Genomic DNA, 26,098 nt, shown 5'->3' with positions numbered 1-26,098 from the left:
ATGAAGTTTAAAATAGTATTAATGAAGTTTAAAATAGTATTAATGAATATTTTATGGATGTGATAGACAGCTCTGACAAAAAGCTACTGAATCCAAGAAAAGGTTTTCCCATGACTTGAACATCATCCTACTTATTGTTTATTTTTAAACAACGAAAACCATTTATCTTAGTCAGTTAACATGATTTCTGAGAAGACCACTGGTATTCCAGAATCCAGCAATAATTTTTATCCTAAAACACAGAATATTAGATTAGACTTTTACTGCTCTTGTCTTGGCAGTCATCAGAAAACAGGGAAAAGAATAAATCCATGAAAATAAGATATTCTACATATGCAACAATTCTAATACTTAGGAATAATAAAAAAAAATATCTAGGAACACTTACTTCTTTGCTCTGGAAAAATTTCCCTAGGATGCTGTCAATAAATAAATAAACAAATATCAGTAAAAGTAAAACATCACTCAAAATATCATGCTACTGTTATTCAGAAAGGCAAAAAAAAAATCCTACCTTCATCATGGGTCTGGCTTGTTCGTCAAATAAGCCAGAAGGAAAGAGATAGGCAATAGCTCTCTGAAAACAAGAAGAGAGATCTTCTATGTGATTTTTTTTCTCCACAAAATCATCATCACATTTCTTAGGTACTTTCTTAAGAAGAAAAAATAGCGTTAACTTTGTACAGTTAACGTTAAAGGTAACCAAATCAGTAAGAAATAATGCCACATATGTGCTGTACTGGAAAGAAAAGCAGATAATTTCCTCTGGAACCCTCATAAAAGTAAAACCTCATTCTGAAGGCTCTACTCTACTGCATCAGAATGAGTACACTTCTGCAAAGTTTAGTTTTTATAGAATGCATTTATCATAACTTATCAGAACTACTCAAATGCAAAGACCACCTTTATACACAGTTATCTTCCTCTAAAATATCAAATGCTGTGACTCCTTAGAGGAAGTTGCAACATTTATCTATTTATCTTTCTGAAAATATCAGTGCTGGTTAACAGTGCCTACTGACAGACCAAGCATAGAAGTTTTATTTAAAGCAAGAGGAAAAAGCCAAATTTTACACATTTTAAACCCCAGTTTCTACAGTTTCCAGACATACTTTCCTCAAGTCTAAAAAGCCGTGTTTGCTGTGGCAGTAGAAGATATTTCACATAGCCTAAATAAGCATTTCATTGATCACTGCATTTGGAAACAACTGTGAATCACTAAAAGAAGAAAGACTCTTAAATGACATCTTTCTTTTCCTTAGATACCTAAAGGTTTGCTAATATAATTTAGAAAAATGTATGACATTCATTACACGCTCATTGTTTACCATTGTTTTCGCTATATACAAGGTATATACTTTGCCTTTACTTAACTAACATTTACCACTATTTATGTGATGTATAAAATAAAAGTTATTTGCCTCCAGCAAATAAAGTTAGCATACCAATAATATAAATCATTCTTGCAAAATGTAGGGCAAAGTACGTTACAAGGTTAAGCCCAATGACACACGTTTCTGTTCAACATAATCTTACTCTCATTCTTCAATATAACTAAACCAGAATTTAATAACGCAAAAATATGCATTTCCGAGAGCTGTTTATTTTCATTTGTTTTTAAAAAAAAACTAGAAAAAACTAGCCATCAAAAAACCCCAGATGGAGAGGTCTGGCAAGTGTAGCCAACTTCAGACAGTGGGTAGTAGAGCTTCAGATAGAAATCTTGTGCTTGTTCAGTAAAATGGACTAACCAAATAAACCCCTCTGGCAGTGGTCTCATTTATATTTCCATTAAACAGTACAGAAAAGTAGAATTACAATAAAATCTGAGTTTAAAATCTTCTCTCAAGAAGAATGGTTCTTTGTTAGTTAGGCTACCTTAGGGCTATTACTTGCTGATAATTTTTTCCATTGACTTGGAGTGGTTTGTCAGTGCTTCAACTGATTTAATATGCATGGAGTGTAAAAAGACCTAACCTATTACTTTCATTAATCCCCTACTGGCATTCTGAACAGAAATTTTGAGAATTCTGAAGCAAACAAAAGGCTTAACTTGATTTTATAAAATGGTGATTTTGTTTCTCTTAGTGACTACTGTATTCCCATTTGTTAGTCAATGGGCATTTTATGTATACACACAGTAGGTGAACACCTATTTACGAACAAATGGGGATTAATTATGATGACAATAGAGAAATCTGCTGTGAGCCAAATGATGTTAAACAAACACCTTATATATTAAAAGAAATTATTACACGATACTGAGACTGACTGTGTGTGTACTTAAGACGTAATCTTTATATAAGCATTTTCAGAATCTCAGTCAAAACAGTTACTGTAACTATGACACCTTAATAAATGCCAAATTTAACAATGTGACATTTATAATGAAGAAAGTGGCTGCCATCTGAGACCTTCTACTTCTGGAAAGTTTATTTTATATTTGTTTTATTTTATCTACGTTATATTATCTACTTTATATATATCTATTTTATACTTATTTTATTTTATCTACTTCTGGAAAGTTTATATTATTATTTTATTTTATTATTTTATATGTATATACTCATGTCTTTCACACTACAGGCATAAGCACACCCTGCATTAAGAAATCCTAACATCTACTTTCAGCTCTACACAAAATAATTAACCAAAGAATAATAGTTCATTTTATAAGTTTGCTTTTTTGTTGTTCCAAAATGGAAAGAAATGGAGTCTTCCTGCCTTTTCCCTTTTATGGAAATGTAATCAAGGATGAACTATCCTGGGATGCAATAGACTCCAATTCAACTTTACTCAGAAGTTTCTTCTTAATTTTACATAGCTGGCTCCTCAGACTGTATTTTTAGCACCTAAATAGCAAGTCAGACTGCCTCCTGGGAACTTTATCTACCAAAGCTGATTTTATCTATGTAAATGTTTCAGTTTTGTAGAAAAGTATTAAAAAAAAACCCCTGTAATTCTTAACACCCATGTATACTAGCAATAAAAAAGATGGTGGATCGGTTTTAGGAATTACATTAGAATTAGTCTCTCCAAACTGCAGGTGAAGCATATAACCATGAAATTATTTCCCTGAAATCTTCTGACAATGTCTTCAGATTTGGAACTCAGGTTTCCTTCCAAAGAATCTTCATGTCACAAATCAAAATTCCGCAGAGAATTAGCCGTACATTCTGCATTTTCCTGAACACAAAAAGCAGATGAATGTCCCTCTTAAAACTTTATAATCAAAGTGTAAATGCTAGCAGTAAAGGTCCCAAGAAACCTCTTAGATTTAACTGCAGTTTTCCATTCCAGAAGTGGTTTTCAGCTTAAGGGTCCTGGCCCATATCCTTCTTTCTAGGGTTTATATAGACTTGAACTCTAGATTAAAGAAACTCTTGTGCTGAATATGATGACCAAGAACTACTTTCTTCAGGGCATCATGTCAGCTATATAAGACACATTCACCCCACTCTAGACTCCACAGTTTCTGGGCTGCTATTTCACAGTTCTGTTTGTCAAATCATACTGTTGCCATTGTCTTTGGAAATAAAGCAGAGCTTTCTAAAAATTAAACATCCATAATTATTTTCAGCAGAATCACAATTAAAAATCCTGGTACCTAGTAACATAATGCTGTTTCCAAAAATAATTACATAAATTACTTGAAAAAGGTGGAATGGGTACAGTCTGCTGCTGCTATGAGTTACTAAAAAAACGTTACCCATCTCCTTTTAGGATCTGAAAGCCTTTGTTTATAAACTTTACTGTTGATGCATGCAGAGAAAAAGAAAATGTCCAGTAGTCACACCTTTAAAAAAGCAGATCATAATGAATATATGTTAGTAACAAGATAGTTTACATCAGACATTTCTTAAACTGCACTGGTAAACTTAACATTCCTGTAACAAATTAAAACGAATTCTGTTGTATCATCAGTGGTTGAGGGACCAGATGAGCCAATATACTGCCCACAGGACCAAAATGTCTTTCACTTGCAGCTTTAAGTTTGAATTCAAGCCAGTTGGAATAATGAGAACAACCTTCCATTCCTATTAAAAAAGAAAAACAAAACAAAAAGCATATCTGGCAGTCCTTCAAACATGCGAACCGTTTTATTAAGTAATCTGTCTAGCACTGCATGTGGCATGTTGTGCAAATTCAGTGTAACTACCACACCCTCACCTTCCCTCTTCCCTGTGCTTGTTGTACATGCTGATGCCTGATCCTCCTTCCCCTCCTGCCTATCTACAAGCCAAGAAATTTTCTTTACTCACTTTCTCAAATGTCAGAGACTAACTCTGAATCAAACAAGTTCAGCTAGGTAAGAGTTACTGTTCCCTTTTTTTCATCATGTCTTGAGAAACTAAAAATTCAATAGAGTTGACTGAGTCAAAGAGAATTGACTGTGTCATACTGGGTTAGAGAAAACAGACTGCAGTTCAGTTCTTAAATTGATCTTGCCCAGGGGTCTTTCCACACTTTTGTTGAAGCTACAGCTCAAACACAAATCATCCCACCAATTCTCACTGCTCAAGTCATGTGCAAAGATAGAAGTAACACCCATTGAGGAGAAGTATTTTATAGGAAACAAAGAAAGAATAAGGGGGGAAAAATTTAAAAAAAAAAGAAAAAAATAAAACCCTCCACCCTGGGGCTCCTTTGCAGCAGCATCCTTTTTGGCAGAGGGCTCAAGAATTCAGCTCATTCCTTTTTAATATATACAAAACTTTAATCATCAAAACACTGAAGAGAGAAGTGACACTTTATGCTGTAACATTTTAATGAAACACCTGAGCAAAAGCTGTTTCAGCTTCTTCTACTCCTCAACTTGATCATGAGAGCCACTTCCCTTCTTAAGCCGTGCCTCTTGAATCACATCACTTAGTCACTGTACTTCATCATTTCTCAGACCAAGATATATTCTGGAACAGCTGTTTTCCTTCAAACCACACTAGCAGTATTCTTCAACAGTTTTCAGCATCCAAAATTCAGAATATTTGGGGTAAACCCAGGAATCAATGAAACAATAACGGGACACAAAATGCTACCTCTGAAATAGGGGGTGTTTTATTTAACAAGACAGAAAAGGTTAACAACAACAACAAAAGAATCAATGACACACCTAAGTTTGTACTGTAAAATAAAATCTTCCTCTAACAACTAACTATTAAAATTTACTGAAACCAACCTAATCATTGTCACTTTATCTAAAGCTGAATTTTAGCTTGGACAGAAAGAAGTTTCAAGTTCAAAGTGACATACCATTTTAGCTGCATCTCTTGGGAAAAAAAAAGAAACAAACAAAGCAATCCACTAGTCTTATATGAAAAACCCATCTTCTTTTAATATTACATTATTTTTATACAATCTAATAATTTTCAAAACAAAATTGTCTTGTCGAGAGTTAGCAGAGCAAAAAAAAAAAAGCCAAAAGCCTGCTGAAAGAAACAGACATTATTTCCATCTTCATTTCAACTTCTCAAAACACAGAACATTATTACAAAGAATTTAAAAAAAAAGTACAGCAGTCATCATCTCAGATTGATGCAGAAGTAAGAAAATACTAATGCAGAGTTTCGTTCCACTGGGGAAAAAAATAAAAAAGAGTTGAAAAAAGCATTCTATCTTCAACTATTTAAAAAACAATACAAAATAAATTATTTCTTGTAAGGACAATGCTGGACAAGACACTCTTCTTGCAGACAACAGGAAGTTCAGAAATGCATTTTGTTCTGAATAACATTTCTGACATTTCACATATGCCAATATTGACTCATTTCTAGCATTCTGCATTGCTAAAATTTGAACATTATTTAGAAACGAGATGTGCCGATCCACTTGTAAAAGCAACTGAAGTTATTTCATTAAAGAAGTCTTAATGTTTTGAAAGAAACTACACCTTATGAGGAATTAAGTCTTTCCATATTTAACATTGTCATAATTAACAATCTTACTGGTACTTTTTCAACAGTATGTATGCTAGTGGAGAAAACCTTTATTTTATATTCAAATTATTCCATCTGCTTGACAACAATCTATTAGGTCATAAGACAACAAGAGAAAATGAACATAGATCTTTAGCTTTTGAGTTTTACTAACTCTTATGGGGAAAGAGTATTGCTTTATGATGAGCTCATATCTGGGAGAGCATTTAGTGACTGCATAAAAATGAATAATAAAAATACTGGCATATAAATAGGTCATGAAGCTTAAGATGCTCTTCATGTATTAATCTTACTTAGATTTCTGGGCTTTAAAGTGGAATATCACAGAACTGACAGTGGCAAATGACTGTGGGCTGTTTACTACAACTGTAAGTTAAAGTTAAATCACAAAATAAAAGGATTACAGACTCAAACAGGGAAAAGCTCTAGGTCAGGACTGCAATCTCTATTAATTAGGTATCCCAGCTGGACAGTGGGTATGCAGCTGTTAACTTGATCAATGACTTACCTAAATGTCATCTCTACTGATTCGCTTATAAATTACCAGCAAGTGAGACTAATGTACAGGTGCTAATTTATTTAAACTGTTCTCTGCAGTTCTACATAGCTTTATAAACTGCATCTGGCACCTAATGTTAGCTGTCAGTTGTACTTAGACATGCCTGTCCTAACGACTCTGTTCATTAGAAATGAGCACAAATTATGAAATATTGTGAAAAATGATACATCAAATGGAATGGGCAAAGCAAATCAATTAGAAAAACTTCATAGCACATATTCACACATAGGAGAATAAAACATCCTAGCTTCAGAGTGAGGTCTATAATACCAATTAAAAAGCAATTGGTAGACTTGTGCAGAGTTATATATCAATTTGCTGGATTTTTTTTTCTCCTCCAGAAATACTGTTGTAATACACAGCTTAACTTTTCATTCCTAAATAAAAGCATCAGTAAGAGGCAATTCTGCTTCCACAACATCCAGAGGATTAGCAAGTAAGTCAACTTATTTTCCCGTTTAAAACTTTCACAATACCTAAAACTCTAGTGAAGGACAGAATCCTATGATGTCTACTTTTGAAATACACTGCAAAGACTGATTAACAGTAGAAGACATGGAGGTATATAAGCACTCATCAGAAAGAATTATTGCTGCTCAAAATGTAAAGCTTGATAATTCTCCTGCCAGTGCTTAAGGAGCTTTTATATTTTTATAACAGAAATTTAATTATGCATAGCAGACACTATTACACACTAATTATTTCCCAACACCTGACAGAATATGAAGAAATCAAACGTACCGCAGACACTTGATATCACCAAACAAAACACTACTCTTTTGGCTCCACTTCTCCATCTTTTCAGTAACAGAGTCTGCAAAGCAGTCCCATATTTGTCACCTTCACTGCATTTGTAAAAGCTAATTTCCAGTGAGTCTGCTTTTACTAATGGTGGAGCTCAGTTAATTTTGTGCAAATGATCATAGTGCTATGGACTCACAAAGAAGAAACCACTCCTTAGATATGGCCATTCGGCATTTCTTGCAGTCTTGCTTTCTACAAGCCTTCTCCCTAGACCCTATCAAGGAAGGATGCCAGACTACAGACTAATGCATTCTCCAACCATTAACCTTTCAGACAAACTGAATTATCAGCATCATCACTGTACTGTATTAACATGGGAGGTATTCTGGTGATAGGTATGTGCATGCTTACTTTACAAGAAAGTAACTCAAAAAGATAAAGGTCATTAAAGGTAAGAAAAACATCTGAAAAATACATGAGAAGAAAATTCTATAGTTTGTACAGAAATAACCCAGTGAAGGAAACAGCCTGCTATTACTGCTGACCTCGATGAATATTTTGACTGTTGACCTTATCCACTCTGCACTGAGACCGGCAGGGTCTCTGCCCTAGCACTTGTTTGTAGAAGAGCAGAACAATACCTACAACTCTGACCAAAAGTAGACACAGTATCAGTGCATAGCTTTGTACTCATAAAGCTTAATTTCCTATGGATTTGTGACTTGAAATCAAGCTTCCTTTATGGATTTTCAGATACCCGATAAAACTCAAGTCTCTCTTCAGCCTTTTTCTCAACAAGCCATTAACTCTGTGTCTCTCTGCCTTGCTGCCTATTTTCAGAGTAGTTTTCAGAACTTAGTGTTGAAGCCACTCAAACCTCTTTGAAATCAGCCTCTCTCACCATGTACAGATGTAGTTCTTTCTTGGAATAAGTACACTGTCAAGACCTCTTACATGGACGCAGCTGTGGAGACAGATTTTTGCCACTGAGAGAGGTAACAAATGGCCTCCTCACCCCGAAAAAAACTAAACCACGGACACCTCTCTCTTTGCACTTGCCACAATACTACACCTGCCCTAAGGGCCCTGTTGATACACTGGACTGCCATGGCTAACAGTAATAGTATTGTTGCTGTGCAAAGAAAACTTCAGCCACAAGACTTCATGCAGCTTCACCTAAGAGTGAATGCTACCAAATTACATTTCTCTTCCCTATCTCTGATGTGTGATAAAATAAGACAGAAATGACAGAAGTGAAGACCAGGTAGGACATAAAAGAAAAAAATCTATGCAACAAAAGATTTTTCTGAGTGATAGGGAGCATATCTTTACATGCACCTAAATGACAGAGAGAAAGAGGAGGCCACCCATCTGCCAGTCGTGAGAGGGAATGACAATAAAATAGTATGTTTGTAGATACTGATATGAGCTTAAATTCATGTCTGTATTAAAATCCTTAAGCTAAAACAGTGTGTTGGTTGTGAAATACCCTATAAAACTTAATTTACATTACCAGCACCCACCATATCACACAAGAAAACTCTAAATATACACAGCAGGTCAAATTGTGGGTAAACGTTTTGAAATGCTACATAAACCTCTACAGTGCCTCTTATAACCTCAGATCAAAGGGATTATCCATTAGTACTTTTAAAAAGAACCTCATGTGCTTTAGCAGGATATAGCATACAGTTCTATACTGTGATGTCTGACCTCACATGGTAGCAGCGGTAGAATTTCTATTCACAGTCACAGTTGCCATGTATAGTAGCATTCTTCCTTATTCTGACAGTTTGATTAAAATTCACGGAGAGCTGAGGGGCTCATGCTGAAGTAAAGTGCTTTCAATATCTGAAACTCTACAGTAAATTACTTCTCCAACAGAGCAACTGTACTTACATCAATATCCTCTTGGGTGAAAGTTTCTGGATCTTCTCCCATCATGTTGGCTAAATGTCTCTTTCCTAGGTTGAACTCTTCAATCTGTTTTTTAATAAATGCCTCCGTGTACTTTTCAGGTCCTGAGGCTCCTACATTTTTCCTCTGCACTGCTGTAGTGGTATAGATCAGCCTTAACATCTGAAAAAATGAATAAAACAATAGTGAGACTTATTTTACTTTTCTGGCATAGTGAGCTCTAAATAAAATGAATAAATTAATATAACAAGCTATTCATACCTATAACAAGATTCAACACATTACAGTAATAAGAGAAGAAAAGGAGTGTTACTCATTAAACCATTTTCTTCCAACAGTTTAATGTCCATAAACAGATAAAAATATTCTAAAAATTGCACATTTTCACACATTACAATTAGTTCAGATTTTTCTGATGGAAACAAATGTAGTATCCTATGCCAGAAACATTTGCAAAAGCAAAGGACAGCACTGATCAACAGATCCAGTCTTAAAAGAAAACAAAAATCCATCAGCAAATACACAGGTTTTGCTTTCACCTGGAGGCCTCCCACAACAAAGTATGAAAAGAATATGTGGGGCAGCTCCCTAGTGGTATTTCAGAAGCCACTGACCAAATACTGCTAAAGGCTCTGGAAAGGCCATGGAGTGCTCTTTTCCTGCTGGCAATGCCAGAATGGTTCTTAAACTACTTCACTGTCTCAAGTAGAACAATTAGAAAAACTAGTAGGGCAGTTCTCACCAGCAAATATTACCGAGCACTCTACCAGCTCAGAGGCCAAAACTTGGGGGACAGTTATCTTCAGATCTTCGCAGGATGCAGGTTTGGTCTTACTTCTACCAAGACAATCAGTAGTTAAGATGACTAATTTCAACTGAGCTCTCTGTCAGAAAACAGGAGCTTCACTGATAGAGCTGTAATGTCCCAATTCTGGCCAAGTGCCAATATTATGCACTATTTTGGCTCGCCAACATTAGTATTAAAGTCCTCTACAGCTTAATTATTTCACAAACTGAATGAGAACTGATTATTTGTGTGGTCTTCTGTAGGCGGGGGAGGGAGGGAATCACAAGAAAGAAGGCAGTGTGGGACAGAAAAGCAGAGACAGAAAAAGAATCACTTCTGATTCAGAAAAATGCCCAGTTCTGTTCATCAGATAGTACCCTGAAATGCTTCACTCCCGTCCTTTCAAAATACCAAGGCTTGGCTTTGTGAGCAGACAGTACAGTTTCACAGGGCAGAGAGAGCCCACTTCACAGTCCACCCCTGCCAGCATTCTTTCCTCCACTCCCTTCACTTGCCCTGGGCCAGCTCTGGCACTTGGACTCCTCTGCAAGCCAGCTCAGCTCCCTACATGTGGCAGAACACTAACTTCTGCTTCATCCCAAGAAGTGGGCAGCTCTCAGCCAAGCTGGTAAGTCTGAGCAGTTCAGGGAGGGCTCTGAGAATTGTCAAAGCTGGCACAAGAAGGTGGCTGAAACACACAACTGGGAGCAAGAAAGTAGAGGGGAGCCCTCTCTTTACCTTAATTTCTTTGAGTAAATTATTCAACTGCCCCTGCTGCTCCTGGAGCTGCCACCTCAGTCTACCAGGCAAGTGCCTTGAGGGGAAGCCATATGAGGAGTGGCTGAGGGCACTCGGTCTGTTTAGCGTGGACAAGAGGAGACTGAGAGGAGACCCCAGTGCAGCCTACAACTTCCTTGTGAGGTGAAGAAGAGGAGCAGGCACTGATCTCTTTTCCATGGTGACCAGTGACAGGACCTGAGGGAATGGCCTGAAGTTCTGTCAGGGGAGGTTTAGGTTGGATATTAGAAAGAGGTTTTTCACCCAGAGGGTGATTGGGTACTGGAACAGGCTCCCCAGAGAAATGGTCACAGCACCAAGCCGACAGAGTTCAAGGAGCATTTGGATGATACTGTCAGACACGTGGTGTTACTCTTGGGGATGGTCCTGTGCGGGGCCAGGAGTTGGACTTGATAATCCTTGTGGGTCCCTTCCAATTCGGCATATTCTGTAATTCCGTGATACCTTCAGCCAAACATTAAAACCCAAACACATAGAGCAAAGTGAACTAGTTCGGGTTCTGATTACAGGGAACAGAATAAACGTAGTATTTGAAATTACTAAATGTCCTCCAAGTCACGAGAATTGTCTTCTCCGGATCACAATTTAGACATGGTGAGCATTTTGATGGATTTCACCATTCTGAGTTAAGCTAATAAGAATAGAATAAGATACTTGCTACCTTCCTGTAACTAACACAAATATGACAGTAGTCTCAAAACCCACTTATAACCACAAGTCTCATCAAAACAAGATTACATGGATATATTTGCAAGACAAACACAAAAGCAGATCAAACTTCCACCTTCTGTTAGTAATGCAGTCAGGTTACAGGAACTTTTCCTGTGACAAGAAGCTTTTGGTGTTCTGCATTACATGGTCAAGTCCTACATGAACAGGAAATGAAACACAGCTCTTCTCTGTACTTTCACAGAGCCCAGTTGATATTTTGAACATCTGGCAATCCAGGATGGACTGCACATATGTAAAGCTATTCATGATCAATTTACCCATCTATGACTGTCTCAGTCTTCAATAAACAAAATCTAACAACCCCACTTGAAATTTCAATTTGAAATTAAGACTACAATATCCTGCCTTAAACCTGTATATAACACATGCCTGGGCTGCAGGATGGGTCCTATGAATTCAATCAGGTTTGACACAGAAGGTAAACTAATCTTTGAATAAGGTCACATAAGTCAGAAAGAACTGACCCTCTATGCTTTTACAATCTGACAGAGATAACGATTTGTCCCCCAAGGTATGCACCTCAGGAAACTAACCAAAACTTTTGCAACAAAAGATTTAAGAACAGGTCCAAGGCAGAATTTGATGCTGAAGAGCCTGCTGTTGCTTCATTTTCTCCACAGCTTATATATATATCTATCTCATATGCAATGCTAATCCTAGTTTGTCCCTTCCTTTTTCTTTTCTTTTTAATATTCATGTTTCTGTGAGGTTACACTGACATATGCTGAATTAAAAGAAAAATAATCAAAATTTTAAATATACACATTTTCCACAGGCAAGGCTCTGATGATTTCCTTATAAAGCAATAAAAAAAAGCAGAGGTATCTCCACATATTCCCTATTCTTCTAGTCACTCCTCAGGAAAGAATTCAATTCATCTTCTGTCTTACTTGTCTTAATAGTAACTAATTATTTGTAATTCTTGTTAATGAACATATGATTCCTTATTACTTGGCCCAAAATAGCTTTCTTGGCATGCTTTAAACAGAATACTTTAAAAAAGATTGCGTTCATCTTATTCCTGTCAATTTCTATTGTAATTTTCTCATTTTTGTCCTCCTTCCCTCAAGCTATTCATATTCTTTACTAGTTTCAATTCGTCACTAATCGAAAATCCCTGGACACACAAACTGTTCATAATTAGAAAACAGCCTCTTATGCAAATTAATATCTATTGTATTGGGTACCTCTTCTGGGATAAGAGCACTATTTCATGGGTGGCACAGGCAGGAACTGCAAAGCACAGCTAAATGCTTCTGGCATTTCAGTCAAACAAGAAAGTGTGCTCCTCTACTTTGCAGAGGAAATCACAGAGGTTTGCATTCACTTCTTACACATTTCATAAAGCATTACTGCAGACAGCAGCCTCACCATTTTTAAAATAATAATAATGCTTATTAACAGTACTCCTGAAATAATACGCTCTTCCATCAGAACGCAGGAGAAGAGAAAGCCTTTACTTCTAGACATGAGATTAACTCTCCCTTCCTGACTCCCTTCTGAGCAACCTAGTATTGAAAGTTTGGCAAATCCTGATTTTCCAGGGAGACCATAAATTTATAGAAAATAAGCTTATGTTGAATTTGCCTTAGGAAAAAAAATTGCATTTTTTTTCGAAGAAGAGAAATAATCAGGCTCTGTCTGTTTACTCATTCTGTTCATTTTGCTTCACCAGAGCTATATGGATATAAAACCCCTACGTATCACTAACAGAGGAAACAAGCTTCCCGTACTTTTAGAATGAGAAGAAAAGTGAATCAAAGTCAGGAGATTTAAATTCAAGAGCCAAAGTTGTCTGTTTTACAAGACACAGTTACAGAGATAGAAGACACACGGTCACACCATTTTCATGATTCTTCCATGCTCTAAGCTGGCAGACTTTAACCACCTCCTTTTCCAAAACCACACAGTGCACAAACAAATTTGCACTAAAAAGTTATCTCCAGGATAGGACTTCAGTAAGAGATGTGGAGCTGTATAACCACATCAGCACGCAGGACTAAAGTTGTTCCAATTGCTCTAAAGCTGTCCAATGTTCCAATTACTGGCACAGCCAGTGTTACTGAACCCAGTAGACATGCAAGACACCAACAGCAGTCCTCTGATCACTTGTTGTACAAAAAAAACATGTAGCAATCATACAGAATATAAATGCTCAGAGCCATCCCAGTTTCTAAAACATTGCTTTTTGCTCAATAGACAAGTGTTGCATTTCTAGTGTGCTGTTTCACAAAAATGTGTTTTAATTGCTTTACTTAAAAAAAACATTTATCTAATCTCAGATTTCAGTTGGCCTACAAACTAATTATTTGGACCAGTATCAAGTTTATGTTTCAGAAGCATTTTGCAAAACACATCAGAAACTATCACAAGTATGCACATATGCATAAGTGATTTTATATTACTTTTTAAATCAAATTTCACAAAGTATTTCATCAGAAGAAACTTTTTTTTCAAAATTAGGTCCTTTGACAGGCAACCATAAAACTGTATCCAGAAGACTTACTTTCCGTACATGTTAGACCAAATCTAAATATTAAGTTTTCCGGTACACTGAGGAAACAAAATAGCTCTAAATGTATAGATATATGGCAAGTATCGGATGTGCATAATGGGGAAGAGAATTTATATCTGATTGTTTTGAGGCACAAGTTTTCAAGTAGTAACAGGCTTTTCAACTCTAGCTTAGTTAACAACTGCAAAAAAGGCTTCTCCATTTCAAGCATGCAGTTCTGAAAGACTGCCATCGAAGAAATATCTCTTTCTGATATCAGCACATATACCATTCACAGTGATTTAGATAAAGTACTCAACCTAATCAAATTCAGCAGGATGTATGGCACTCTGAACTCTTCTGCTGACAACAAATATTCAGTCACTTCAGAATTGACTGATAGTAACTAAGCTAGATCCTTTTTTCTTTATAAATTGTACTAAATCTCTGCAGTTTGCTTATTGGAAGAGTAGAAAACTAAACCTGTTGCTCAGTCAAGGCTAAGGGAACTGGAATTAGAAAATGTCTATCCTATTTCTTCTCTCAGTGCAAGACACTTTAAAATTAAAAAAAAAAATAACCAAGAAATTAAAATTTCCCCCCCCACTAAGAGAGACAAGAAGTAATGAACTAAAACTACTGTGAGAGATTTTCAGGGCAAGCACCATAAAAAAGTTTCTGAACAGTAAGAACAGATAAGTTTTTGATGTAAGAAATTGTTACAGAAGGTCAGAACAAGGATACATCAACTTATTACCCTGTTGTCAACAGCAGTCTGCATCAGAGCACAAAGACAGGATAAACAGGCAGTGATAATTTTTCCAGGGCACTTGCCTAGTTTCCAGCAATCTGCAGTTCAGATTTGCTAATATCTTGTTTTTAATGGTCCTCAGTGGAATTTTCTTCTGAGTTTCTCAACTTGCTTTTTGTATTCACATAAATGCTTAATATCCTGAATATCCTCACCAAACAGTTTCACAAGTTAACTACACCCAATGGAAAGAAGAGTGTCTAAGTTTTCTGGGCCCTGTCTCCCATTAGTTCCCTTCATATCCTTTGGTTCACAGACTGCTAGAAAATCTGTATATAGCTACAGGCTATCCTGTACTGATCCCATCTCTGGCGGCAAGAGGAGTAGACAAATGATCCCTCAAGGCCCCTTCCAGCCCTACCTTCTACAGTGACTCCTCCTCTGAGATCATTTCCTCATTTACAATACAAATGGTTTTCAGCTCAAACTCAGGCATGTGTTTGAGCTGGAAAACCAAGTTACTGTCATAATCATACCTTTGATATAGGATAACTAAAGCAACACAAACTATTCAAACTGAGAATGAAATCGAGTATTAAGAGTATTTTCAGTCTTATTCTCTTTGTCATTCCCTCCACACCTCACTGCTGCATAAAGAACTACCCACACGGGCACCAGGCCTTCACCCCTAATGGGTAAAGTTAATCTAGAAGTAACCAATATAAACAGTTCAAATTGCTCCTTCCGGTATTACCTTTCATTTCCTTACTGCATCTATCTTCTGTTACTGCATAGTTTGGTTTAGTTCAGTCACGAACAGTTCTTCAGCCCTTATTATCCTAAATTACTTTGTAACTTGAAAGTGTTACCAGCATGCCTTTTTATCTACTTGCTGGTCACTGATTAAATATATATACAGGTGTATCAAATACCCCTGCACAAACAATACTGACAGCAGCTAAGCTTTTTAATTAAATGGCAATCAGCTGAACACCAGTACCTCTCAAAACAAAGTGATCCTCTTTAATCAGAAGTTGCCGCACTTGTGGAGCACATTTGTGTCTCCACTGCAGATATTCAGAGACCTGCCCTGAGCAACCTGGTCTAACGGGAGATGTCCCTGTCCATGCCAGGGGGTTGGAACTAGATGGTCTTTAAGGTCCCTTCCAACCCAAACCTTTATGTGGTTCTATGATTCATTACCTACTCACATGCTGCCCGAACATCATTCACAGAATAGTCAGAATTGGAAGGGACCTATGGAGATCATCTGGTCCAACTTCCCTGCCAAAGCAGGGTCACCTGAAGCAAGTGACACAGGAATGCGTCCGCGTGGTTTTGGAATGTCTCCAGGGAGGGAGATTCCACGACCTCCTCGGCAGCCTGTACCAGTGCCACTCTGCCACTCTCAAGGTAAAAAAGCTCTTCCTCATGTTCAGATGGAACTTCTTGCGTTTTTGTTTGTCATTCAAAATTATCAACCTAAAAATTGCCATCTTAAAAGTATTTCAGTACTGCCTTCGCTCTATACACGGCTCTGTTAATTCCAGTGAGATACACATAATAAATCATGGCTTAACCACGCTGCTTCTGCTTCACATCAAGGAAAACAAGTTCGGCACTCGACACTCCCCGCCCCAGCGCTGCCGCAGCCCCGGGGGCACAGGCAGCACCACAGTGGGGCCCAACCGGGGCCTCCCATGCGATGTCACCGCGGCCGAGACAGCCCGGCAGGGACAGCCGGGCCGGGGACGCGAACCCGCGGCCCCCTCCGCCCCCTCCCGCGTGGGCCCTGCTCTCACCTGCGCGCGCGGCCCCGCGCCCCACCGCCGGCACAGCCGGAACACGCGCCCCGCAGCCGCCGCCATGACCGCGCCGCTTCGCCCTCCCATTGGCGGGCGGGGCCAGAGCTGCGCCTGCGCGTGGTGCCCCGCCCACCCAGCCCGGCCTCGGCCGTGGCCAAGGGCAGGGTTGCGCGTCGGTGCTGTAAAATCGCGTCGGAGTTACTGATTTCGCCCCAGCACTGTTTATTTGGGTGTTTCAGATTTTATTTTTTTTCCCATGGAAAAAACCCACAGAATCAGAGAATCAGTTAGGTTGGAAAACACCTCCGAGCTCATCGAGTCCAACCAATGACCGAACGCCACCGCGTCAACCAAACCGTGGCACTCAGTGCCACGTCCAGTCTTTCCTTAAACACCTCCTGGGACGGTGACTCCACCACCTCCCTGGGCAGTCCATTACAACGTCTCATCACCCTTTCTGTGAAGAAGTTCCTCCTAATGTTCAACCTAAACCTCTGCTGGTACTGTTGAAGGCTATGTCCTCTTGTCCTGTTGGTTGGTTGCGTGGGAGAAAAGGTTAACCCCCACCTAACTACAACCTCCTGTCAGATACTTGTAGAGAGTGATAAGGCCACACCTGAGTCTCCTCTACTCTCGGGGGAGAACAACCCCAGCTGCATCAGCTGATTCTCACAGGACTTGTGCTCCAGACCTTTCACCAGCTCCATTGCCCTTCTCTGGATGACATTTAGAGATGCAGCAGTTGGTCTTGCTGAGGGAAGGTCAGTGTTATTCCTGTCACCTCCCAGGGTGATGTTAATCTAGACACTGAACCTTGAGAGCCTGTGTTCCTCGTTTCCCCAAGTTACTTTAGACTTACTGGGATCTTCTTTTTAGAAGCAGTTACTATTTGAGAGGAAATTCTGGAAGTGAATCTGTGCTTTTCCAGGTTTATTTTTCTGTTTAGTTTTTCACAGTGGCCTTTGCTTCCCCCCACACAGACAAAAGTATAATTTCCCCCTGGGATATAAACGAGGTTAGAAAACTGGCCATGGGCAAGGGAAGTCATCCATGCAGGGAGGTCAAGAAGAAGCTACCTGGAAAGGTGCATTTATTCTTGCAATTGCCAACTCTGAAAATGAAAATGTCAGTAGTTTTACTGACAGGGATACGCTCAAATGATTGCAATGAACATTGCACCAAAGGAGAGCAGTGACGTGTCTCCTGTGCACACCTGGCCAAGCACTGGGAACTGCAGCCGTGCTCTCGTTCACAGCATACGTAGGGATGGCATTTGGTTACCAGCTGTTTCTCCAAAAGAGAAAAAGGGGGTTGGATCACGGTCACAGTCCCACTGACCCATCTCCTGAAGCAACCAGCAGAGCTGAAGGGGTGGAGAATGCCAGCAATGGGTACAGCCTTTTCAAGGCCCGTGGTGAATCTCATCTGCCATCTGTCACCCTGCATCTTGGCTTTGTTCAGCAGCAGAGGAGCTCCTCGGTCCTCACTGCACTGAGCAATTATTAACTCTCACCCGTCAGCTCTACCGAAACAAAGCGCCGCTGGATGAAGGTTTTTTATTTGCTACATGTAATTAATTGTAAATTAAATTTAAGGAGCAGACCATCTATAAAGTATCATCCACTTGTACTTGGAAGCTAATGGATGTAAATTCAACACCCTTGACTTCCTACATGTATCTACTCCCATGCCCACTGTGAAAAAAATCCTGAATGCTTTTGCAGTCTGGAGCATGATTTCAAAGATATTGGGTTTCATACAGTCCAGCTGGAGGTTACAGAATTGTTCTTGCATATTGCTGAATGAAGACCTTGGTGTATGTGCAGTCCAGCAATTAAAGACAGGGGCCATGTTGTGTCTCTCTTTGATCCTTACAGCTGTCAACCCTTATAAATTAATGGCTGCCCCTTCAAGGTGCAAGATTTTTGCAAAGATTTCAGATGCATTTCCCAAGAATCCTCCTGCTGCCAAAAGCTTACCTGGGCTTGCTTGCCCCTGGAAGACACTTGTACAGAGATGCCTGAGTGAGTAGTTTCTAGACTGATTGGGAGCGCATGTAGTTGGGATGCTTTGGGAATGCCTTGAAGGAAATGTATTTCTGTGGTGGCCACAGCCAGTATGTTTCAGAAAGATTCCTTCTAATGGAAGGATTGCTACTTCTGTGCAAATGGCAGGAGTCTGGGTTCGCCAGTTCAAAATCAGTTTTTTGCACAAACCAAAGTAGGATAAAAATGAGCAGAAGTTATTTACATGCTCAGCCACCTACACCCCATCCCTCTGTCAAAAATTTGTTGAGACAGAGGTAGAGGGAAATGCAAGAAAGCCATGTTTAATCTACTTATTCCAGGATTAACTCCAAAGGGCTTCTCTTTCAATCTCTGCATTTAGTTGACAGACTGTAGGTGCTTACCTAATCCATGTAAACTACCCCAATACTTTGCTAAGCACTCTGAGGAACTTTAGTCACTTGTGTGGCAGGATGTCCTTTTTGAGCCCAACTGGGCAATGCTCCACTCTGGGGACCTGTTCCAGTTGTGAACCTGGTTGCCCATTTCCTCAGGTAGATGCTAATCATGGTCTATGCAATGACAGAACTGGGGACTGTTGCCTGCATCACATTACCTGCTTTTGTTTTTAGACTTGGGTAATGAGGGTAAGCATATGATTTGGGATGATGAAAGCTTTGGAGTGCTGTCTTTGAGGGATGGCCTGACATTAATAAAATAGTGCCTTTGTGTGGGGCTTGAGGTTTCTGAAATGAAAAATCACTGAATGCGAAATGAGGAAACCAGGCTGAGCCTGTCACATGCATGGGTCAGGGGAGAGCCTGAGGGACACATCTGTAGTATGTGCAAATTCCTGAGCACAAACCTAAGGCTGAGCTTCAGTCCAAAGTTGCCAGTTGCTTACATTACCACCCTACATGCAGACAGTCCTGAATTGAGATTCAAGGTGTTCTTTTGCAGTTAGAGACAGGATTTGTAGATAGCATGAGTTCAGATTACTGGTATAGGTAGCATGAAAACCAGTTGGTTGAGGAAGAGGTGTCCCAGTGACAGTGATGGAGATGTGTGGCTGTCCAGCTCACTGCCTCGTGCAGTCGAAAAGATGGCAAGGATGGCAGTACTGGGTCAGACCAAAGGTCCATTGAGCCTGATGGCTTCCCTTTGCCAGTGATAGATGCTTACAGAAGAGTATAAAGACAGGGCAGATACCCTGAGATACTTCCCTGATAAAGTCTCCTGACTGGTAATTAGCTGAAGACCATATCTTGGGCTTAGATATAAAATAAACTCATGCAGGAGAAGAGGTCAGAACTTGATGGAGGATGTAGCAGGATCTTCTGCCTTGCAACAGAACAAGCTAACCCGCAGCAGAGATAGTTGGACTTCATGCATCAGAAGACAAAGCAAATAGTTGTAGGAGAGTTAAAACTTTGCAGGATTCCCTAATCCAAATCCATTTCTGAAGAAATGCCTAAATTTTTTAAGTTTTCTCTACGCATAAATAAAATAATAGATTTTTTTAGGAATTCTGAACTAAAGTTATTCTTCTTATAAACTGTTTTCTATTCTTTTTCCCATCTTATGCTGTAAGTACTTTGGCTGAAGTTCCAGGGCACGTGTGCCAAAAGGGACATCAATCACCAGTGCTCATCTAGGGGCTGAGTGGTTGGGTAGCAGAGTCTGAGAATGTTAAGAGTATCCGCATGTCAAGAATGTTTCTCAGGGCCTAACCAGGAGCACTTTCTGGATTCTCTTTAGACCCAGGGAAGTTTAGGAACACCCAGGTCCAGCATTGAACAAAAAATTGGAGTTCTTGGCTAGGGAGAGCACTGGAGAAGGATGGCTTGACAGAAAGCTTTGTGTTTCAGAAGCTGATCAGTACGTGTTAGAAAAAAAAACAGAAGGCATGTTAAAAGTGCAGACAATTCAGCAATATTTTAACTCTGTTCCAGTTAAGTAATTTCCAGATATTTTATGACATGTGTGTGCTTTTTGACACAGAAATTGTTTTGCATTGATCTTCTTCATCACTATTGAAAGACTTGAGGCTGATATATCCAGAAGTCATGTTTTCTTTAATGCAAACACATAAATTCTACTTTAAAAGGCTAATAATAAGAACAACTATTTCATTGCACCTACTTTTCTTCAAATATGGAATGAGCACGCTTCATTTCGTAGACTGCATACACTAGCTACCTAAGGGTTGTTCAATTATGTTACACTATAAAAGGCACAGCACTTAGGGGGCTGTCAATCAAGTCTGTTGTGAGAGAGACTTCAAGAATCATTATTCCAACACTATTTATCAAATATAAAAATAAAGAAAATTTACATAACAACAATACAGAGGCATCATATTTTGTTTTATAGTGAAAGTGGTTTAGATTGAGCAAAAAATTAGTAAAGGTGAATCAAAAATAGCCAGAGATCTTTGCTTGTAAAGCTTGTAAAGATCTTTGTTTGTAAAACAAACAAAGCTTTCTGTTTTGTTCTTTACCACAGCTTTCCTTCTCCGTGAAAGAAGGTGTTACACAGATTTTCACAGTATTATGGATCACATCTCTTTCATCTTTTCTTCACAGTCTGAGGGTTGCTAGTTGACGGGGTTTTTTCCTCCACCACAGCTTATGGGTATCATTGAACACTGCAAGGCATTTTGGGGAACATTCTTTTCTGCGGTATTATGTTCCAGCTCTGCCATAATTTATGTGCTTGGGTAGACCCCACTGATTTTCTAAATGGTTTTCAGAAAGAAAGAGGACTTGTATGGATGTAATTTGGAGGCATCTGAAGATAGTTTTATACCACATGAATGCAAGAGTCAGCCCAAAGAGATCTAAACGTAGTGTCTGGGCCTATTTTTAGTTGGCAAGTGCTTTTAGAGTATGTAATGTGTCTTTGTCATTTGTCTACCATACACTTTGCCTCCATATGTTTATCACTGTTGCTATTGCTGATTCAGTATTTCAATAATAGAATCATTTGGAGCTGTTCTTTAGACTAGGGTTTGCATCAGACTTTTTTGGTCTTTGTATAATTAAACTAATGTCATTACTGATCCTAGCAGCATCTTTGAGTCAGAGCTGGCATTATATCTAGAAATTGTGCCTATACTTCTATATAAAAGAGGCCTAAGGACTGGCCTAGAGACAGTGACCTTGATCGAGTCACATCAGCACCAATTAGGGAACAGCCTCCCTTCCCTGGAAACAGCCCAAAATAGAACCAGAAATGCAAATAGACACAGAGAAGTAGAAGTTTTATCCCTTCATCATGCAGAAGGAAATTTATTGCTATTCCCATTTCTGAACCTGTTCAGATTTATAAACTTTTCATTATTGATTATTCTAAGGGCTGGATACATCATATATTCAGAATAAATAGATGACAACAATAGTTTTTCAAATTGTATATGCTTCCCAAGGTTCGTTTATAGCGAGGGAATAGACACTGTAAGTCCTGTCTACCTCACCAGATAACCAGAAAATACATCTCAGAGCATGCCCTCCTGGGACAACACGAGGGATTTGCCATTGTACAGTTTATGGATGCTGCTGGAGGTTGTGAACTCCGTCCGTATGTTTGTCAGACTGCAAGCTCCGTTTTGTTTTTAAGGCTGGCATGCACCTTCCTGTGACCTCACACCTTTCCTGCTGGATTAAAATTCATGCAGGGTGCATGATGGTCAATGACGAAGCACTGTCCCGTTGAGCGCTGTGGTTCCAGACACTCAGATAATGCTGCTGAGAAGACCAGGTTGTTGAGGACATGGTCACCTTGGCCACAAACTAGTGTGAGAGGAGACCGCATTTACCTTTTGAGAGCTGGATGGGAGCTGAAAAGTTAGAGAATAAAAGTGATCCTCTCAATGTCTTTGGAGCTGAGGAAATGGCAGATCCAGCACCTTGCACTTTTCCATGCTCCTTTGGAGATGCTCTAAAAACGACAAGGTGGTTATTCAGAATTAAACTTCTTCTCCCCTCAAAATGAAAATAATGATCAAAATACCAACCAATTCAGAGATGAAAAGGAAGTTTTAACTTTAACAGGCTTTGAACCAGTCTCTGAAAGAATGAAGTACAAGAAATTATGACTTAAACGATTTCAGGTTTTAAAACATCCACAGCAGCAGAAGCTTCTGAGTCATCAGGGCTTCTACAGAAAGTCTAAAGAAATACATGCAATGCATCTTTACCAGAAATAACAAGGAAAGAGAATGACAAATTGGATCTGGATTAAGAGAAAAAAAAAGCACGAAGCACTGCTGTTACTTTCTGACCATTATATTCAAATAACAAAGAAAATAATTTGCAGTTTTCTGCTGTAGAACACTTTACAGAATTCATGTGCCTGTATTGAATCTGTGTCAAGGCTATAAAGTGTCCAGCAAAACCACGTATCTAATATACTACAGATGTCTTACCCAGATGTTCTGAGGAAAGAATTGATCATTCTTTTTGTCTTCTCTCTTACTGCAGCAATGAGGCAATACCTAAGGTTTACCCTGTGGGTGCCAATGCTGAAGACTCAGTCAGCATGACACCTGGAAGTTGTGCTGCTGGACAAGTAGAAGAGCTTAGTCCACAATAATCTTGTGTGGGTGTGGTTGGAGAGGGAAGTAAGCATGGGAAGCTTCTTTAGCATTCATGAATCAGTGCAAGAGCTAATCCAAATGCATAAATAGTACTCTGCTCTTGGAGAACTAAGCTTGCACCTGGAATATAGTTTTGCTTACAAGTGTTTTATGTCTGCCTGGAGAACCTGTCAGCCACTGACCACTTTGGGCCAAGTTCCAACTGCAGGAAATAATCCTGAGGAGAAGAGTAGGAGGCACTTTTGAACACTTTCTCTTCTCAACTTGACCTGCAGGTAGAAAGGCAGTCACTGTTTTGCCATGTCTTGCTCTGCCATCTTCAACCATCAAAGAAAGCACTTAAGAGGGCAAATGATGCAGTCTGGAGCTAACTCGTGAAATAGCACATGTAATTAAGATTATTATAAGTGTCAGTAGAAACTGTCTGAATCATCACCTCCTTACATGTGAGAATCTAATACTGCATGTCAGCCTAAATCTAAACATCTGCAGCAAGCAACTGTATTTCTCAGATTATGATAATTCTGTTTCAAAATGGGAGGCAAAACAGAGGGGAGAAAGTTTGCAGATTTTCAGGGGGAAAAGAGAAGGAATCTCCAACTTCTGTGAGCACAGTCACAAACTGACTGATTTACTTACTTACTGATGACATAAGTCATGTGTCATTTATAATGTGCTGTCACAATACAGCTGGACACGGTTGGCTGGCAGCAAATTATCCTGAACCTTGCAGAGGTAAGTAGGCTCCAGCATATTTTAAAGACGACAGACATTTTGTCTCTCCGGCCAAGCCTTCTCAGTCATTTATAAAGTTACATGGAAAGGTCAATCTATACTTAGATATACAATATGATTTAACCAGATTACATTATATCCATTTGCTTAAAAAAAAATAAAAGCAGAATGCATAAAATGCTTGTAAAATATCTTTTGGGAGAGGACTTCACTGTCTCCTGGGATGTGATTGCTAGTTTTACTCTCTTCTGGATACATTAAAAAAAGTTAATGAAACGGGAATTTCAGTAAGAGTTTCTGTTGGAATCTAGAGATTCTAAGCGAATATGAAAAAAAAATACATTTTTTAATGCAAGAAGCCTTCAGGAAAAAAGTCTTTCAAAATGGAGTTGTCAGGGAAAATGTGATACTATTCAAAATAAAAAACTACAGTTTCAAACACTAAAAGAAAAAGGGGAGACGAGTCAACTACCTGTAACTCTTCTGTTACATGAAATTAAATGAGAAATTACTTGGTAAAGCATACTGAGGTTAGTGTTCACATTTTAAATACTTTATTGGAGACTGCAAATAGTTGGCCTTGCAATGAGGAACAGGCTTAGAGAAACAAAATTTTTTTTTCCTTTTTCTGTTTAAAATTTTCTGCAAATGATGTGTAGTTTAATTGTTACTTTAAATTGTTTATTTAGGTATATTGAAAGAGGTTTTAAGCACCTTCTAATTATTTTGAGAATGTTCACAAACACACAATGGTCTTCAGATTTTGCCTCAGATTAATGCAAATATTTGATGTACAAAATCGGAATTGTTTGACATTCTTAAGAAAAGTCAAATTTTTGTCTTCTCATGTTCATATTGGAAATTAGATTATAAATATTTTGCTTCTTCACTCCAGTAGTACAACAAATGTAGCAAAATGAATTAACATATCTGAGTGAGTCTTCTCCTTTCAAATATCAGGGGACTTTTCCAAATTCTTAAATCTTCTTCGTAATATTCAGTAGATCTCTCAGTTAAGGTTTAGTTCTAGATGATGCTGTGTTTTCGCTGATAGAATACACAGAACAGCTTATCACTCTCGCTGAGTAATGGCACTGCTGTTACTGTTAAGGAATATGGTATTCAGAAAAATGTAAAATTTAGGAATCTTCAGAAGTTAAGTTTAAGATCAGTGAAGAAAATTAATGGAAATGCAGAATGGAAGATTATAAGAAAATTGAATGTAAATTGCACTGCATTTTTTGAACCTGGACATATTTGTAAAAATGGGAGGATTCCATTCTCCTGAGCCAAGGCCAGGATTGTGCTGCTGTATTTCTTTAAAGAACTTCTTATCTGGTGAACAAAGCTGTTGCCATTAATGACACACTATTCAATACCATTCACCACAAGAAGGGATTTTAAAACCAGCATTTCCATGATCAATTAATGGATTTTTTTCAGGCCACAGACCTCCAGCTTGAGGTAGAAGATGGCAGCTCCACCACGATGAGGGACCATCCTCAGGAGCCCTGGAGATCGGCCTTTTCCTCCATGACTGATGCCTGCCTGGCCAGCAGAGATTCATCAGGTGCTTTGTCAGGATGGCAAGCACAGTAGTGATTAAATGTTAAATCCTAGCTACGTTTTGTGGGTGCTGCCAATAAATAGTTGATTTACAATATGAAGTTACGTATATGCTGCTTGCAGCCTTTTTGAACCCTGCTAAAGATGTCTGAACAAGCTGACCCAAAAGAGGAGCTGTAAAAAGGAGTGTGCAGGGAAGTATCTTCATTTTACTTAAAAATATGCTCATTACATCAGACTATATAGTGTTTGTTTATGCTAAAACAAATAAGATCATATCCATAAATCAATGAAAAGAATTAAAAGACTAATTAATATTCCCTCTTTTGTACCTATTCTGCACTTGCTTTATAATTTGTAGCAGATGGAAGCCAAATGTTTTTAAAGAATCAGAACCAATTTTATAAAAAGATGGTTCATCTTTTCAAAATAACTTCTCCTTAGACTGCCAGTTATACTTAGGATTTTAATCTATAAAAACGTTACTGTTGGAATATGATAATATTTTTAGTAGCTCCAAGTGAATTCACATTCTTGAGCCTTCCTCCATATTCCATATCTGAAGATTCTTCCTTTTCACACCACTATCTCATTGTTTTACTTGCCTTTGGAAAAATCTAGAAACCTTTGTCCCACAGCAATATTCTCATTCTCTGCTAACAAGCTGTTGTGGT

General features: G+C 38.6%; 1 protein-coding gene and 1 long non-coding RNA gene across 3 annotated transcripts in view; one reads left to right on the top strand and one right to left on the bottom strand.

Annotated features, from left to right (window-relative positions):
* MRPS9 (mitochondrial ribosomal protein S9) overlaps positions 1-16,583 on the bottom strand; it is a 33,980-nt gene extending 17,397 nt beyond the window's left edge. Inside the window, exons 1-4 of one of the 2 annotated variants that reach the window (XM_027674969.1) lie at positions 16,518-16,583; positions 9,136-9,315; positions 515-577; positions 389-419 (exon numbers count right to left, since the gene is read on the bottom strand). In XM_027674969.1, the coding sequence (XP_027530770.1) occupies positions 389-419; positions 515-577; positions 9,136-9,315; positions 16,518-16,583 (340 nt within the window). Of the gene's footprint in view, positions 1-388; positions 420-514; positions 578-9,135; positions 9,316-14,798; positions 14,908-16,517 lie in introns of those variants that run through there. The other variant, XM_027674970.1, reaches the window with a different exon arrangement.
* A 21-nt stretch (positions 16,584-16,604) lies between these two features.
* Positions 16,605-25,515, top strand: LOC113963638. The gene is made up of 3 exons (XR_003532907.1): positions 16,605-16,696; positions 23,008-23,858; positions 25,302-25,515. It is a non-coding gene; the product is annotated as an uncharacterized LOC113963638 (long non-coding RNA).
* The last annotated feature ends 583 nt before the right edge of the window (positions 25,516-26,098 follow it).

This window comes from Neopelma chrysocephalum, unplaced genomic scaffold (genome assembly GCF_003984885.1).
Source record: "Neopelma chrysocephalum unplaced genomic scaffold, ASM398488v2 Primary Assembly neopelma1_25, whole genome shotgun sequence".
NCBI lineage: Eukaryota > Metazoa > Chordata > Aves > Passeriformes > Pipridae > Neopelma > Neopelma chrysocephalum.
The sequence above is the reverse complement of the archived record's forward strand: the minus strand, read 5'-3'. Positions and strand labels throughout refer to the sequence as shown.